This window comes from Enhydra lutris, unplaced genomic scaffold, assembly GCF_002288905.1.
Source record: "Enhydra lutris kenyoni isolate GAN:26980312 unplaced genomic scaffold, ASM228890v2 scaffoldscaffold93, whole genome shotgun sequence".
Lineage (NCBI taxonomy): Eukaryota > Metazoa > Chordata > Mammalia > Carnivora > Mustelidae > Enhydra > Enhydra lutris.
In genome coordinates this window covers 3,138,717-3,155,814 of record NW_019154177.1, presented here as the reverse complement: position 1 = coordinate 3,155,814, position 17,098 = coordinate 3,138,717, and the positions used below count along the sequence as shown (strand labels likewise).

Sequence of the window (17,098 nt, the reverse complement as noted above, 5' to 3'; positions counted from 1 at the left end):
TTACCAAAAGTTGGTATTTTAAGTCAGAGGAATAAATGTGAAGTATTTTTTTAAAAAATGACGTGGTTAAAACTCACTGGCTTGGGAAACAAATCCAAATCCCTACTTTAGCTGTCCACTAAACATCTGTAGATGAAGTAAAGACGGTAAAGAAACCATGAATCACCAGGAATTCTTCTTTCCCTGCTTTCCCCTCTGTGTGAGCTCGGACTCCTGGATGGTGGCAAGGCCCGGGGGCTGCCCTAATTGGTTGCACAGCGATTTCCGAAGCTTGTGGGAGTAATACAGAGAAGTCTGCAATCACCCTTTGTACACCTGAAACTAATACAACCTCGATGCTAATTCTACTGGAATAAAAAAAAAAAGTCAAAGTAAAAAGCTTGCAGGAGCTTAAACTCTGCCAACAGTCCTTGGTATCCTGCTGGGCGACATGCCAGGTGGCTGGCAGTGTCAGAGGGAGAAGCCACAGGACCGAGTTCACCCATAGGTGCCCTGGGGAGGGGAGCCTTTTCTGTCCCTCCAGTGGCTTCACTTTGTCCCCAGCTTCAGAGACAGCTGCAGAACTGTACCTCCTACTTCTGTTTACAGACCCCAATACATTCACCGCAATCTACTGGTCCAATAAAATCCGTGCATATCGACAACATATAACATGCTAAACTTTAGAAGATTCCAGGCGCACAGAACTCTGCCTTTTCATGGGCAAACTCTCTAGCCCCGTTTTTTGTTATGTAGACTACGGGACAAGGCTCACCCCGCAGTACCCACAGTATCTAAAGTCCTGTGCTGTCTTCCGGTGCGCATTCCCCAACCCCCTCAAAAGGCAACTTCAACAGAGGAAACAAGGAAAACCAGGGAACCACCTCACGCCAGAACCTACAAGGGCTATTTGCTAATTTCGAGACAAGGACCCAAAGAGAAGGTGACAGTCAACTCACAGCTGCCTGCCGGACTCCTGAGCTCGGCTCCCTCCTGGGGTGTTAGCTGGAGAGGGACTCGGGTCCGAGCGAGGGCTGCGGGGCTTAGCGCGCATGGGACACCCCCCCAACGCCTGCCATTCAGCGGCCCAGGCCCTTTGGTCGCATGCGCTCTGGGCTGGAGGGGGGAGACGCGTGACTAAGACTCCGCCCTTTCCGGTTTGCCCCGCAGCTTCTCCAATCAAGATGCGCGGCTGAGATAGACCAACCGGAACAACGTGTCTGCCTGGGCCCGGGACCCACCGCGATGCTGCAAGCTTTTAAAAACGCAGGTTGTCGAAGAAACCTTCCATTCTCCTCTCAGTGTACCCAGACTCAGAGTGGGAGGCCAAAGGAGACGCCTCCCGAGCGACCCCGCTCCCTGAAAGGCCACCAAGGTAAGCAAGAGACAGGAAATTGCCCCCGGGGGCTGTGTGGGGAATTACAAAGTGAGGCCGACTGGGTCCCAGCGGGAGAGAAGTTACTAGAACAGTCCGGTGTGTTCACCAGTGCCTGCTGATGAAAAATGGAGGCATTTTCAAAGACTTCACCAGAGCCTAGAAACATAACCAGCATTTCAAATATACCACAGACCAGAGTTACTAGCGGCTGGCCGGGGGGCAGGCGTGGGAGGACCACAGAGATACAGAGGACACTGCTTGAAGGGGACAGAAAATCAAATGACAGAAAATGCTGTCTGTAAGGGTAACAAAAGTTTAAGCTGTTGGCTTAAACCCTGCAAAAGAGGCAGCTCTCAGAGTGGGTGAAATATTTGTAAGAAACATGTATTAAGTGAAATGACTCAGAAAGGTAGAATTTAGAGGTGAACTTCTGTGCCAGAGAATCTGGAACCAGCACACACACAAAGAATTTGAGAACATTTCCTGACGTGAAGGCAGGTGCTTAACCATCTGAACCACGCACGCGCCCCCCTGTCCCGAGGATTTAGTTCATGTCCTCCTGCATTCTGTGGTGTCTTTCTTACAAAACAGTAGCTGTCTTTACAGGCTTGATTGTACCCAGTTGGTGTTCACAGAAAGACCTTGGTGGTGGCGTGTTCTTTCATCAGGATGTACACAATATGTCTGAATCTCTCTCTGTGATGTTAACAGCTCAACAGCTGTTCGCAAATCCTGGATCCCTTCATTCCCTGGAGTTTGCAAACTGAGGATATTCTACCAAGACCAATTCTTATTTCTGTATTAGCTGAGATAATCCTACAAAGAGACATATCTACTCTTTATTTACCACAGACAGAGTTTCAGGAAGGAAGGCACAATACTGGATTCTCTTTCGAGCTTTATTGGACCCTTTGTTTCCGTTATTCCATTATTCATTCCTGTCATATCCATGGGTAGATTCTCAGACCTCATGCAGTTTGCTCCCTTGGTAGTGTTTGCCAGGGGTGCTCAGGCGCACCTTTTTCACTTTTCTGAGCCAGCACATTTCTTCAAACGTTCTTCCTGCTCCATCAAGCGTCCTTCCCATCCCCTCAAAAGCGTCCCCTTGTCCTCCTCACCCTTAATGACTCCCAAATTTCTATGTCCTGGACCCACTCTCTCCCCAGAATCCCAGAGCGGCACCTCCTCGGGGCTGAATGTCCATCAGGACACCAGAGAGTTTTAGACTTGACCTGGTCCCCTTCTTCCCCCAAGTCTGAACTTTTCCCCACCTTAGCACCCTGTCACCCTCAACCCCACCCTATCCTTCACCCGCAGTTTCAAAATCTGACCTCAAGCTGATCACTGCTTACCTTCAGAGGCGTGTGTGTTCTTGTCTATCTTCAGCCCAGTCCTGAATTTCTGCTTTTCCAAATATGAGACAAAAAAGTAGGCATATAACGTTAATGACTGCCATCAGGAAGAAAATTTTAAACCAGGCAGATTCTGAATCCTGAGGGATTATAGTGCAAAGTGATTATAAATTAATGTGCTTGAGGTATGTTATAACACTTCTAGTATAATATTAAAAATAGTATAGGTTCAACACAGGTCACTTAATAGACATGGAAAAACATACTCATAAGGAGCAAAAAATTGATAATTTCACTCTACAAAGATAACTATCATTTATCTTTCTATTTTGTAAAAAGATGTATTTGAGAGAGAGAGGGAACACATGGGTGGGGGAGGAGCAGAGAGAGAGGGACAAGCCAGCTCCTCATTGAGCTCAGAGCCAGACATGGGGCTCTGATTCCAGGACCCTGACATCGTGACCTGAGCTGAAATCAAGAATCAGATGCCTAGCCAACCAAGCCACCCAGGTACCCTGTCCTTGTACTTTTTGATTTATGTCTATGTACATATAATTTTTCACTTATAAAAATAACATTATAATGTACATAGTGCTGAAGCCAGAAATGCATTGGTTTTTTATTTAGCAATATAAATATGTTTGCATATCAAGAAATACTTGGCTATATCATAACCTTTATGACTGATTAGTAATCCAGAGTTTAGATTTATAAAATTTGTAAAACATCACTTATTTCTTTATATTTAAATTGTTTTTCACTTTTTGCAGCTATAAATCTGAATATCTTGGTAGTTAATACCCATCAATGCTTTTGAATAAAATTTATCAAATACCTTTTCCTTATATATAACATTTTCTCTTTAAGCCTCCAGTATGATCAGTTTCATTAATAATTGTAATATTGAGTCACTTTTACTTTCCTAAACAATGCCTTAGTTAATCATGGTGTCATAGGCTGGTAGAGTCTATACACTGGTGATTTATTTCATTTTGCATCTATATTCAAAGATGACATTGAATTTTAATTATGTTTGAGATTTGTTTACCATTTTGCTTTTTACCTTTTTTATCAGCTCAGATTAAATTTTATGTAGTTAAATGTATAATGCATCGTGATTGGGTTTAGGTGTCTGGTACCAAGCTTTTGAAGGATGTCCAACCCAAAGTTTATCTAATTACTAAGTCTTGTTTTACTTTATTATCTTCTTTGTTTCCTTTCTTCACTTACATTTTTTACCATCTAGAATTAATTTTGGGGTCAGAGTATAATTGTATTTTTGTATTTTTATATAAATAAGATATAATTGTATTTTTCTACAAGTGGGTTTCCCACTATGTTTTTTAAAAAAATAAATCCATCTCCTCTGGTTTGAAATGAAGCTTTATTATACAGAATGTATTTTTTTGGAACTTGATCAAATCATCATCAGTTTTATTTAAAATATAATTAAGAGTAGAGGTGCCTGGGTGGCTCAGTCAAACTTAGTCTGACTCTTGATTTCTGCTCAGGTCATGATCTCAGGGTTGTGAGATCAAGCCCCACAAATGGCTCCATGCTGGGTGTGGAGCCTGCTTAAGATTCTCTCTCTCTCTCTCCCTCTGCCCCTCTCCACTCCTACTTGCTCCCTCTTTCAAAAAGAAAATTAAAATTGGAAAAATAAAATGTAATTAAGAGTAGACTTTGAAAAAGTAAAACAATATGTTTCCTTCAGCTAAGACATTAAATGTATTTAATTATAGCGATTTCTCTAATTAAAACATGCGAAGCTTGACAGGTCATTGGCAAACAGAAAGTGAAGAAAAGGACCAAGATGTACCCAGAAATTTAATGATAAATAATAAAGTTTTCAATAGTTTTAAGTTAATAGAATTCATTGTAAATATATATTTGGACCTGAACTCCAGCATAAAAACTTGATATGCCTCCCTCTTCATATAGTTTTACTGTGTTGCTTTAAAACGTGTGCAGTTTTCTTCATATGGAGTTTCCACAATTTTCAGTGTTTTTCCCCCATAGGTATTTTATAATATTAGTTGATACTGTGGTTTAGATATTTATATGATCTAATATCTAACTTTGATTCCCCTACCCACCCCCGAGAGTCTGTTCTCTGTACATAATGTAACTTTGTTCTTCTGCATTTACAATGTATATACCTGTAACTTACTTTTCTTGACCAATTGTGTTAGATAGACAACACTTAAAAGGGTATGCAAATAACAATATTAATTTCTGTTATGGGTTGAATACATGAGCGTCTGGCTTGCAGCCATGATCTGATTTGGTAAGCCCCTAAGCCCCATGAGGTTTCTGTGTCATTTTTGCCATTTATAGCTGTAGACACCAGGACTTAGAGAAATGTTTCTGGGGTCTCATACCTCATAAGTAGTGGAGTTGAGATTTGAATACACACCAAATATATTTTTAGGAATATGAATATATTTGTATATTCATATATATGTTCATTTATACATAAATGAATATATATATCCAGTTTTCCCAGATTTTTAGCATAGAGTTGTTCTTAATGTTCTTAGCTTTTAATCTACGTCTCCAAAAAAAATGAGCCTCCCAGGCACCTCTCCTCTGCCTTAGCCACTGGGAGTGCTTAGAAGACGGGCTCTCCCCAGTTAGCCCGTCGGCTGACTGGAGATGGATCTACCAGCTGAGAAAGAAAGACCTCCATAGTTTTGGCTGCTGGGGTTTGGGGCTGTGAGCAGTGCTGCTGTGTCTGTCTAATTCATCCAGTGAATTCCTAATTTTGCTTGTACAGTTTTCCATTTTTAAACTTCAGTTTTAGTCCTTTTTTCCTCACATATTCTATGTGACTTCCTGTAGTCGGAGCCTCCTACAGAAACTTCCAAGCTTCACTTATCCTTTCCTGTGCAGTGTACGCGAGCTGGTGGTACCAGTTGTCTTTGGGGTCCCCGTTCTCCTGCCACTGTTGTTTGCTCTTTGTTCTGCCATTTTTCCCTGCTTTTGCTGTGTCTCTTTCACGTGCCTGGTTATCTTTTGTTGTGTGCAGGAGATTGCACTTAAAAAAAACTATTTCTAGGGACAGTCGGGTTGGTGATGCCTTTGCCCAAAAGTGCTGTTTTTGATGGCTTCCTCAGACTCCTCTGGGACACTGGTAAGTCTGAAGCCCTTTAAAGTCAGGTTGGCTATGTTCCGGTCTGCCCAAATGACTCAGAGCAGGCCGTGTGAGGACTGGTGTATTTCTCTTCACCTTTACTCCTTCCATGCAGCTCTTGGAAGGTCTCAGGCTAAAACAAGAGTTAATGTATCAGGGTCCTTGTGCTTGGCAGGTCCTCAAAAGCTGCAGGTCCAAAAAATCTGCTTTCCTCAGCCCAGTGGAAAATACCTCGTAGTCTTTTGCCTAATTCTTTTAGTTCCTGGCTTCTCCTACATCTTGCGTATTAAAAGTTTTTCGTCTCTCTGGTTCTCTGAAGCTTCGCAGAAGACTCTCAACATTTTTCCAACCTTGTAAATTGCTTTTACTAAGAGAATTGGCTCAAATTACTTACTCTTATCAGCGGAATCAGAAACTTCACTAATTCTCTTGTTAGCTGTATTTCGTATGAAATTTTTTATTTCGATTTTTCTATTTTTAATTGCCAGAGGTTAGATTTAGTTCTTTGTCAGATCTTATGCCTTTTATTTATATTTGCAATCCTCTTTTTGGCTTTAAACATCTGCATAGATTTCCAATAACTCTGAGGATCTGATGCTAAGGTTCTTTTATTCTTCTCTCACATGACACCTTATTTCTTCTTGTGTTTGTTGATATTTGATGGACTGTAAAATCATTCTCACTAAACCTTAATGCTTGAGAAAACCCTAGAGCATGAATTTAGGGTGAGTTTCTCCAGAAAAATCTTACTTGCTTCTACTAGACCTCTGCGAACTACTCGAAATTCAATGCTGGGCTTACAGCATTGGAAATAGAGTTTGAATTTGGGCCTCAAACCTTTGTGAAAATTGGTTCATTGTTCCAGATGTCCAGAAGAGTCTTTATTTGGTTTTTCCTCTCCCTTTGAAGCTGAGGCTGAGACAGACAAATTTCCTTACTGGGCAGAGATAATTTTGGACCATCTGGAGGTATACTTCCTCCCACCTTGTGGAAGTCAGCAGAGAAGTTAGCTCATCTCACAACTTTTGGAAGTTCATTCAGCACATCCAAGTGAATTAAATGGAAGAACAAGCTGAGTGGGCCCTATGCTGAGGAGGAGAAATCAGCCTGGTCTCTTGGAACCGTGCTTTTCTGTTGAGACCACTTCTCTGACCAGGGGGATTCCATGGTTATAGTGACTTTCCTGCCTTTCCGAGACCATAAGTACATAGAACATGATGGTGGCAGGTGCCCTTCTTTAGGAAATTTGGCTGTGGTGAATGCAAACCATCTCTCCTTGGCCAAGTCATGGGATAAGGAGCATGTGGAAGAATTCTGTAGATATTGCTACTTCTCAGCTCATAGCTTTTCCTCCAAATAAACCAAGTTTGCCTGTAAGCTACATGGTACTATGAAGTGACGGTATAGTCCTTTGTGATTACAGATTTTTGCCAGCATTTCCAATCTGACTTTTTTGTGTTTTTGTCTTATGAGTGGTTTGGGGATATTATCTCTTATTCTTGGTTTGTTCATCACAGCTGAAGCGACAGATCGCCCAGCAAGGGTCATTGCACCCGGAATAGCACAGGGCTTCATCGGGCTTTGACCTCTCTGGGATCAAGCTCTTCCTTCATTTTTCATCTCTGAAATATTCTTTTACATCTTTTTCAAGATCAGTTATGCACTGAAAATTATTGTTTCAATTTGTTAGGGCATTTTAATATCCTTAAGAGGAGGATTTCAGGTAATCTTGTCCAGGACACTTGTTGAAACACAAGTTGGCTTTTATTTATTTATTTATTTATTTATTTACTTTGCCTTTGCTTACGTTTTATTTATTTATTTATTTATTTTTAAAAGATTTTATTTATTTATTTGTCAGAGAGAGAGAGAGGGAGAGAGAGCAAGCACAGGCAGACAGAGTGGCAGGCAGAGGCAGAGGGAGAAGCAGGCTCCCTGCTGAGCAAGGAGCCCGATGTGGGACTCGATCCCAGGACACTGGGATCATGACCTGAGCCGAAGGCAGCTGCTTAACCAACTGAGCCACCCAGGCGTCCCTATTTTATTTATTTTTTTAAATTTTATTTTATTTTTTCAATGTTCCAAGATTCATTGTTTATGCACCATACCCAGTGCTCCTTTAGAGAAGGTTTTCTTTTGATCTCTAATTCTATTTGCTCCTGATTTTTCATTCCTTTTCTAACAAAACTGTATCTTGTTACTTATGTTACCATTCACCTAGCCAAATTCCTGTTTGGATCAAGCCACACGCTCATTATTAAAAATCACAGAGGTTCATTTCTGTTCCCAAGACCAATGACTAAAATGTTCCCAGCACAACTACTTGATATCCAATGAGAAAGAAATTACATTATCTATAGATTTGGAGGGATGCCTGATCTGACTAAGGTTAATGTGAGCGAATATCTCATTACTCATCTCCTGCTGATGTCACATCTACAATTGTTTGTGTATATATTGCTTTCTTTCTCTGTATAAGTAATATTAGAAAAGCAACCACCCATGCCTGGAGCTTTCTTACCTGATTAAGGATCACGCCACACAGAGTAGAAGAAGTTAGTCCTCCTATCATCCCAATTAAAGTTGTAACTCCTTTAAGAAATCCGTAATAACTATGCAAAAAAGAACGACAGGACACAGATATAAAGTCAGACACATGCTGCAGGGAAAGCCAACCTAACAAAATGAGGTTTAAGAGCGGTAACTGTTGATTTCCTGAATTTTGCATCCCTTCTCAAATTCCGTTAAAATGTCGAAAAATGATGTGTATGGAGGTAACTTTCCGGTTTCAGTACAAAGTTGGAAAGGTTGGCTTTAACAGTAAAAACGATTCAGAAATTAAGAGAGTGAGAGCCTAGTGGAGTGAAAGCCAGCACAATTAGGAAATCTGTGAATCCAGTTGAGAAAATCAAGGTGATGTTTACTGGTGATAGAAACTGGTTTAGAGTCAATACAGAAGTGAAGGACTCTGTTCACCCGTTCTCTTCCCACAGTCCCAGAGCTACTGGTCACAGTGATTGCTCCCAGTACATGGATGAGGAAGCCGGAAGCTTACTGTCCGTGGCCAGTCCTGGGTACCCAAACCCAGCTCAGCAGAAAGCGGAGAAAACCATGGAGAATGATCAATAGAGTAAGGGCCAAACCCATCAGCCATAGAGAACAAGGAGGTGCCTTTTGGAGAGCAGAATCTCTGTTTTACCAAGAGATTAGTTCTCTCCAGGCGCGCGGGGTGGGGTGGGGAGTCTTTGCCTTTCCTGTTTAACAGATTTCACCATTAAAGGTTCTGTTTCCTTTTCTTCCAAGAGTGAGGGTTTTTTTTGTTTTGTTCTGTTCATTTCATTTCCCTAGGTCTATTTTATTCCTATTCTGCCTTTACCTATTAAGTACGGGAGGTGGTAGTTTGTCTGTTAGTTTCTCTGTCCCTTAATCAGAGAGGCATCACATACGGACTGAGAATCCCTGCATGTTGAGCTGTATGAGGTCACTGGGTGGAAATTTGATCTGATTTTTTAGGGGGAGCTGGAGAGTGTGTTCTAATGTATAAAGAAGAACATTTATGGTTATTAGCAACAACAGATGTAGATTGGTACCGAAACCACCAGTTGTCCCCAGAATTTATAGTTCCCCTTTTCATTTTAGCAATAGGACCCTTAGGGTTTTTGTGGGAATTGGGCTACATATGCCTTTTGTGAGCCTCTGTCACATTTGCCTTCATGAATCCCTTTCCCCATAAAAATATTAAAAGTTATATTTATGACTGTGTATATGTGTGTTGATGGACATTTCAATTTCATCTAAATTGTCAGACTTACTGGCAGGAAGTTGCTCATAATATTCTGTTATTTCTTTTTCATACTCTAAACTTACCATAATACACTCTCTGTCATTACTGATACTGATAATTTTTCTCTATTTTTCTTTTCTTTCTTTCTTTTTTTTTTTTTTAAGATTTTATTTATTTGACAGAGATCACAAGCAGGCAGAGAGGCAGGCAAAGAGAGGGGGCAAGGGAGGCTCTCTGCCCAGCAGAGAGCCTGATGCAGGGCTTGATCCCAGGACCCTGGGATCATGACCTGAGCCGAAGGCAGAGGCTTTAACCCACTGAGCCACCCAGGTGCCCCTATTTTTCTTAATCAGTTTTCATTATTTCATAACTTTTATTAATTTCCAAAGAACCAACTTTTGACATTGATGGTTTTATGTATAATTTTTTGTCCTGATCTTCATAATTTGGGGGGAGGGTTAATTTGCTGTTTTTCTAGCTACTTGAGATAAGAAACATGATTATTGATTTTAAGACTTAACTGTTTCTCAATATATATGTTTAAAGCTATGCATTTCTCTCTGGGCATGATTTTAAAAGCATTCCATATGCTTTGAAATGTCCTACTTATCATGATTTAGTCAAAGTATTTTCTAATTCCAATTGTGATTCCTTTGACTGAAGTATTAGTCTCAAAACAATGGGGGTTATGTATCTTTTGCTTTTGATGGCAACCTTAATTCACTGTGATCAAAGAATATATTCTGAATAATTTCAAGCATTTTAAATCCATTGCAGCTTGCTCTGTGACCCAGCATATCACCAATTTCAATAACTGTCCCATAAGCAAGTGAAAATAACTTAAATCCTCTCCTTGTTGAGGGAAGTGTGGTCTTCCATACATGTCAATCAGGTCAACTCTGTTCATTTTTGTTGCTGTTCTAGTCATCCATATCCTTACTGATTTTATCTACCTCTTTTTGTCCAAGCTTTTGAAAGAGGTTTTGAAAAGTTCTTCCTACATTGTAAATTTGTCTAGTTCTTTGAGTTCTGTCAATTCATAGTGAACATAAATTAAAGCTGTGTTACTGGATTCAAACAGATATAATTCTGATATTTTTCTCTCCACCGTTATGAATTAACACCCTTTATTTCTAGTAGTATTCCTTTTTTTTTAGATACTAACATAGTTATTTCAGGTTTCTCTTGGTTAATATTTGCTTGGAATACTTCTTTGTATTTCATTGCATGCTTGCTCTATCCTCGTGTTTAATGTGTGTCTTTTATTTGCAGCATAGAGCAGAACTTCCTTTATTTTTGACTTTGACAATCTTGACACTTAGAGTATTTCATCTGTATTAATATAATTACTGATATACTTGTGATTATCTATTCACTACTTTCTTTTTGAACTTTTTCATATGCCATTTTTTCTTCAAGATTCATCCATTTTATTTTTCCTTCTATGGTTTCCTTCTATTATTTCAACTGTTCTTTTCAAGCATTAAAGATGTTATAACATGTACTTTTTACTTAAGTTTATTATGAATTCTACTTTTAGTATTTTCTCTATTTCAGAGCTTAGAACATTTTTAAGATTTTAATATTTTAACATTTCTGTTTATCTCCCTTCTGCTCTTTGCATTATTTCATCCTGTATTTTAGTTCCGTAATGCAATTTGTTTAGATATGCATTTCAACTCACAAGTTACTCTCTGTTGTTTTTACAGATCAATAGTCTCTGTAATTACACACATACTCACCCTCCCTGGTTGCTCCTCAGTCCTTCTATCATATTCAGATTTCAGTAGGGATTTCTCCATTAGTGACAGTTTCTCTGTCGGAAAACATTTTTATTTTGCTTTGATTTCGAAGTATATTTTCACTAGGCATAAAATTCTAGGTTGACATTTATTTTTTAGCATGTTGTAGAGTTTGTATCATATCTTATGGTTTTCGTGGTTTCTGTTGAAAAGTTAGATGTCAGGCTTATTATTGCTACTTGAAAGTGACATGCCTTTTTGCCCTAGTTCCTTTTAAGATTTTTTTCTTTGTCTTTGGTTTTTAGCATTCCTACTATATATACATATGTGTGTGTGTGTGTATGTGTATATATATATTATATATTGTATATGTTATTATATATTAATATATTATATATTTTGTATTATATGTATTTATATATTATATATTATAATTTACATTTCATCATGTTTTAAAAAATTTACAGAGCTTTGCGTATGTGTGGCTTACTGTCTCATTACTTTTGGATTATTTGGGGCGGTTTTCTCTTAAAATATTGCTTATGTTACATTTTATCTTTCTTTTCCTTGTGAGACTCAAGTACAAATTTGTTAGCCTTTTTACTTCATTCCACACTTCTGTTATGCTCTTTTGTTTTTTTTCCTGTGTATTTCAATTTAGATGTTTCTTTATGATATGTCTATTTGCCAATCCCATCTTCTCTTGTGGCTAATTTGTCATTAAACCTATTTATTAAGATCTCAGTTTCAGATATTTTATTTTTTCAGTTCTAGGACTTCCATTTGATTGTTTTTATAGATTCTAATACTGGTCAAGTTCTTTACCTTTTCTTCTCATTTCTTCAGTTTTTCCCCTGGTTTCCTGGGTATATTAATCATAGATATTTCAAAGTTTTTCTTCCTGATAACTTTAATATCTGTTTCAGTTGTAGGACTATTTCTAATGCATTCTGTAGTTATTGACCACATGGCCCTATCCCTTGTCATGCCTAGTAATTTTTATTAAATGCAGGACATTTTTAATAAGATGTATAGGGACTTCAAGAATGTGTTATGCTTTGTAAGAGAAGATTTACTCTTTTCTCTAATAAATAGACTTAGAGGGGAGGGAATGGATCACTTTAATCTAATTAGTGAATGAACTGAGATGAGGTTAGGCTTCAGTATTGATAAGACTCAAAGCCTGTAGTTACCCTTCCCCCCAGTTGCTTAGGTATTGCCTTCCATGTTGTTAAATGGAGAGCTCAGTATATCCAACCGGTTCCCTCCAGGGGTTGGTAGTTCTTGTCTCCTTGGTATAGACAGTATAGGAAATTCTGCCATACTTCTCATGGTCTTGGCTTAGTTTGGTTTTGTGGGTTTTGTTTGTTTGTTTGTTTGGCCACTTGCCCCATTGAACTTCAGAATTCAATAACTGTCTCAAAGAAAGAAATTGACTTTATGTTTAAGCTCCCTTAATTTTAACATTATCACTCCAGCCCTGTGCAACCCAAATGCTTCACTAATTTCTCCATCCAGAGCAGCAGGCTTCTCCGGGCCAACCCTGGATTACCAGCCTTTTGTCAAATGACTCCAGGGAAAAGAGGTGAGAATGGTCAGCTCACCTTAGAGGTGCTATCCTCTTGTTTCTTTGGTCTTATAGGCCTTGGATGTTATCTGATGACTTTTAGTGAATAGTTTGGCTATTTTATTTTATTTTTTAAATTTTTAAAGTAATCTTTATAACCAGTGTGGGGCTAAAACCTTGATCTTGAACAATCTTGAGATCAAGAGTCACACACTACATTGAGGGAGCCAGCCAGGCACCCCTACTTTTGGCATTTTATTTGGTCTTTTCAGATTTTTCCCAGCTGGAATGTCAGTCATCCACAGCTGCCCAATCCTATGTGGAAGTTGAACAGTTTTCTCAAATTTTGCTTTACAGTTGTAAAATGTTAGGTGCATAGAAATTTAGAATATTATATCTTCTAGTGAATTAAAGTGATTTTTAAAAAATTCTTTCTCTCTAGTAATGCATCTTGCCTTAAAGTCTAGATTGACTGATCTGTTTTCCTTTATTTTGTTTATAATCTGCTACATTTTGTTTTTGCTTTTATTTCCATTCAGATTAACTCAAAATTTGGAAGATATAGTCCTTTTATATTTTATGTTTTTCTGATACATTTGACTTAAAATGAACCTCATTTGGCTTTTTCCACCTATTTTATGCTCCTTTTTAAACAGTGTTCTTGATTTCTTTTTCTTTGTTTTTTTAAAGTATCAGTTCCTTTGCACTTTTACTAACCTTCAGTAGTTACCCTAGAGATTAATACAGGTATTCTTGATATATTTTAGTTTAACATGACTTAATATTTTTATAAATTCCCATTAATGAAAGTACCTTAGGACACATATTTATATCATCTCATCTTTTGTGCTTTTTACTGTCATTTTAATTTACATATATTTTGTATCCTATGAGGTGTTGTTTTCCTTTTATGAATTCAGTAATTACTAGATTTACTCTATTTTTTTCCCTCTCCATCTATCTTTATTTGTTCCTAAATTTCTATGCTTTATCTGTGATTATTTTGCCTCTGTCCAAAAAATTCCCATTTAACAAGTTTTCATTGGAGGTCTTTGCTGATGAATTCCCACAATTTGCCTGAAAATATTTTTATATTACCTTAATTCTTGAACTTTTCGCTGGATATAGACCTCTAATTAATGGTGATTTTCTTTTTTTCATATTAGAGATTGGCTTCTAGCTTTCATTTTTTTCTCTTGAGAGGGCAACTCCCAGTCTTATTATTTCTTCTTTGAAAGCAATGTGCCTTTTGCATATGGCTATGTTTAAGAGATCTCTCTTTCTCCCTCCCTGCCTTTCTAGTTTTAGCAATTTTACTACTACTACTATGAAATTTTACTTTCATTCTGTAGTTAGAGAAATAAACAGAATCCTCAGTGTCAAGAAGCCTGAGTGCCTTGACAATTCCTCTGAAAACCATTACTCATCCACAGGGTAGAGCAGTTCTTCTGATCTGAGAGTAGGTGGTAACGTTTTATGGTCTAATCCTCATACCATTCAGTCCTCAAACGGTAGGTATGTGATGTGGAGAGTGAAAACAAAGGTTGTTCTAATGCAGAATAATTTTCTGGACAACAGTGAGCTCTAAATTGGCTTATCCTTCAGCAGCAAGAGCCCATGGGAAGAGACATTTTGGAAGTTTAAATAGCCATTAAAGTAGACTTTCAATTTTATTGACAATCAATTTTTATTGATTTCATATTTTGGCATACTATGATTTAGTAGAGCCCAAATAAGATTCTGATGTCTGAACCCTACTATGGAGGGAAATTCAAGGGTGTACAATCCATCCAATCAGTTAAAAATAATGAAAAGCAATTAGTCTTTTTTGGAGCCTCCATTTAAGAATGTCAAGGCAATGACAGGTTCTTCTTAATGCATTACAGAACTCTTCAGAGTTCTCTGTGCTTTCCTACTCTTACTGTCCACCAAAGTGATGGCAGCCACTCCATTCTTAGGTCTCTGTCTCCCTCAATATTATTTCTCAAACAATATCTTCATAAAATCACATGTGTGTTTCTTTTTCCTTCCAGACCTTTTTTCCTGCCACCTTTGTTCTGCTCCAACATATGTAATCCCTGACAGACTCCTCTTTAGTTCTAACAAAGACTGAATTTCCCTGAGAAGACAAATTAGAAATTTATTCTCTAAGGGAGCTGTCTATACTAGGCAAGGGAGGTATATGATTAGGAACATGTTTTGCTTAAATAAGTTTGGTCTCCATCCCGTTAATAAACAATAGTTTAAGCAATACAAATTGGTATGGTTGACCTATAACACATATATGCCCTAAAGATTGAGGATGAACTAGTTTAAGAGACTAAGAATTTTTTTCCAGTTTGTATCTTAGTGTATTTATTCTCTCTGACTACAAAATTACCTGGCTGATAGGGAATTTGGGTCCATTGGAATGATGCGACTCAGACCAAGCCCTGTATAATTCAAGCCATTGCTGGTTGAGATTATTTCATATTCTACTGACCAGATGCTAGCAAATAGCCCTGTTGATGGAGTGAGTACAGCTAGTCAGCCACAGAAGCAGACATACGTAGTGCTCAGTGCTTATTGCTGTGTGATTTACATAAATTCTTTTCTTGGTCTTTTGCTTCCCCACCCATACTAGGTGGGTAATACCTCATTTACACTGGGGCATGACAGGCACATAAAAAGTACTCTGTAAATCCTAGCTACTTGTAATTTCCTTTCTCTATTTCTGTACACATTCTTTATTTTTTTAAAGATGTGTTTGTTTTAGAGAGAGAGAGCATGAGCAGGAGGGGCAGAGAGAGAGGGAGAGAGAATCTCAAGCAGACTCTGCACTGATCATGGAGCCCCACATGAGCCCCGATCCCAGTACCTTGAGATCATGACCTGAGCCAAAACCAAGAGTCGGATGCTTACCGATTGTGCCACCCAGGCACCCCTATTTCTGAATACATTCTTGATTTCAAACTGCATATGGCTCAGCTGACACTGTGCTTTCTGTATCAAATAATCCTTATATGTTTTGATATAATTCCAAGTAATCAGGATACCAGTGGGCATTTTAAAGAAGGGTCTTGGAACCGAGCAAAACAAGTGAACTCATGTCCTCATTACTCTGGCACTCACCTCGTGTAGATGTAATGGACAAGACTCTTTATAAGAATCCAGATAAGTAGATTATTCATTGTTGATTTCACCTCTCTACCCCACGGCCACTGCTTTGCTAAACTTCAGAGAATTCTGTTCCTACTGCATCCGTGTTCTCCAGGACTACTAGTCCTATAAAGCATAATGTAAACAGTGCCCCCAGAGTTGTGCAAATGGCCAGGCTGCTTCCATCAGTCACACTTAGCGTATCTCTTTTTATTTTTTTTTAGGACTATTTATTTATTTGTTTGACAGAGAGAGACACAGAGAGAGAGGGAACACAAGCAGGGGAAGTAGGAGAGGAAGAAGCAGGTTTCCTGCCGGCCAGGGAGCCTCATGTGGGCCTTGATCCCAGGACTCTGGGATCATGACCTGAGTCAAAGGCAGAAGCTTAAGACTGAGTCACCCAGGCACCCCACTTAGTGTATCTTTAAAAAAAAAAAAAAAAAAAAAAAGCATCCCAGTAAAAGCAAGAGATCTTTGCAGATAGATCTGGATTAAACTCCCAGGTAAGATCCCAAACCAGTGGTAAAATCTTAGGCTGACAAGTATCTGACCCTCAGTTTCCTTAATCCAACCCTGGTGGGTTGTCATGAGGAGTCATAATATATAAACATACATTCAATAACAAGGGCAGTGGGAAGCAGGTACCCCGTATCAGTGTTTGCTATGGGCCAGACACTATTCTGTGTACTTGACCTAAATTAACTTATTTCACCCTCTAATAACTCTATGAGGTAAGCATTCCCTTATCATTCCCATTTTATAGGTGTGAAACAGGCCCAGAGCAGGTAAGTAATTTGTTTGAGAGTGGTCATGCTGTTATTAAACTGGGCCTTCTGACTTTAGAATCTGTGCTCTGAATCACTGGGCTATACTATGTGTGCGTATACATACATACACACACACATATGTGTGCATGTATGAGTTGCAAACATTAATATTATCATTAGGGATCTAATGATTACTTACATTATATGAATGAACTATATTGATGCTACTTCTGGAAGCATTTTGGCCTGCTGGCCACG

At 38.6% G+C, this 17,098-nt stretch overlaps 2 protein-coding genes across 3 annotated transcripts in view; one reads left to right on the top strand and one right to left on the bottom strand.

Annotated features, from left to right (window-relative positions):
* The window catches only part of LOC111138542 (histone H2B type 1-A), a 364,628-nt gene that overhangs the window by 61,214 nt on the left and 286,316 nt on the right, over positions 1 to 17,098 (top strand). For both annotated transcript variants that reach the window (XR_002640042.1, XM_022490560.1), the window contains exon 2: positions 16,609 to 16,615. The gene's annotated coding sequence lies outside the window, so the exon portion shown is untranslated. The remainder of the gene's footprint in view (positions 1 to 16,608; positions 16,616 to 17,098) is intronic.
* Positions 2,712 to 17,098, bottom strand: part of LOC111162585 (solute carrier family 17 member 1) — a 31,521-nt gene continuing 17,134 nt past the window's right edge. The window contains 2 exon segments of the mRNA XM_022527088.1: positions 2,712 to 2,849; positions 8,364 to 8,454. Coding sequence (XP_022382796.1) covers positions 2,712 to 2,849; positions 8,364 to 8,454 — 229 coding nt within the window.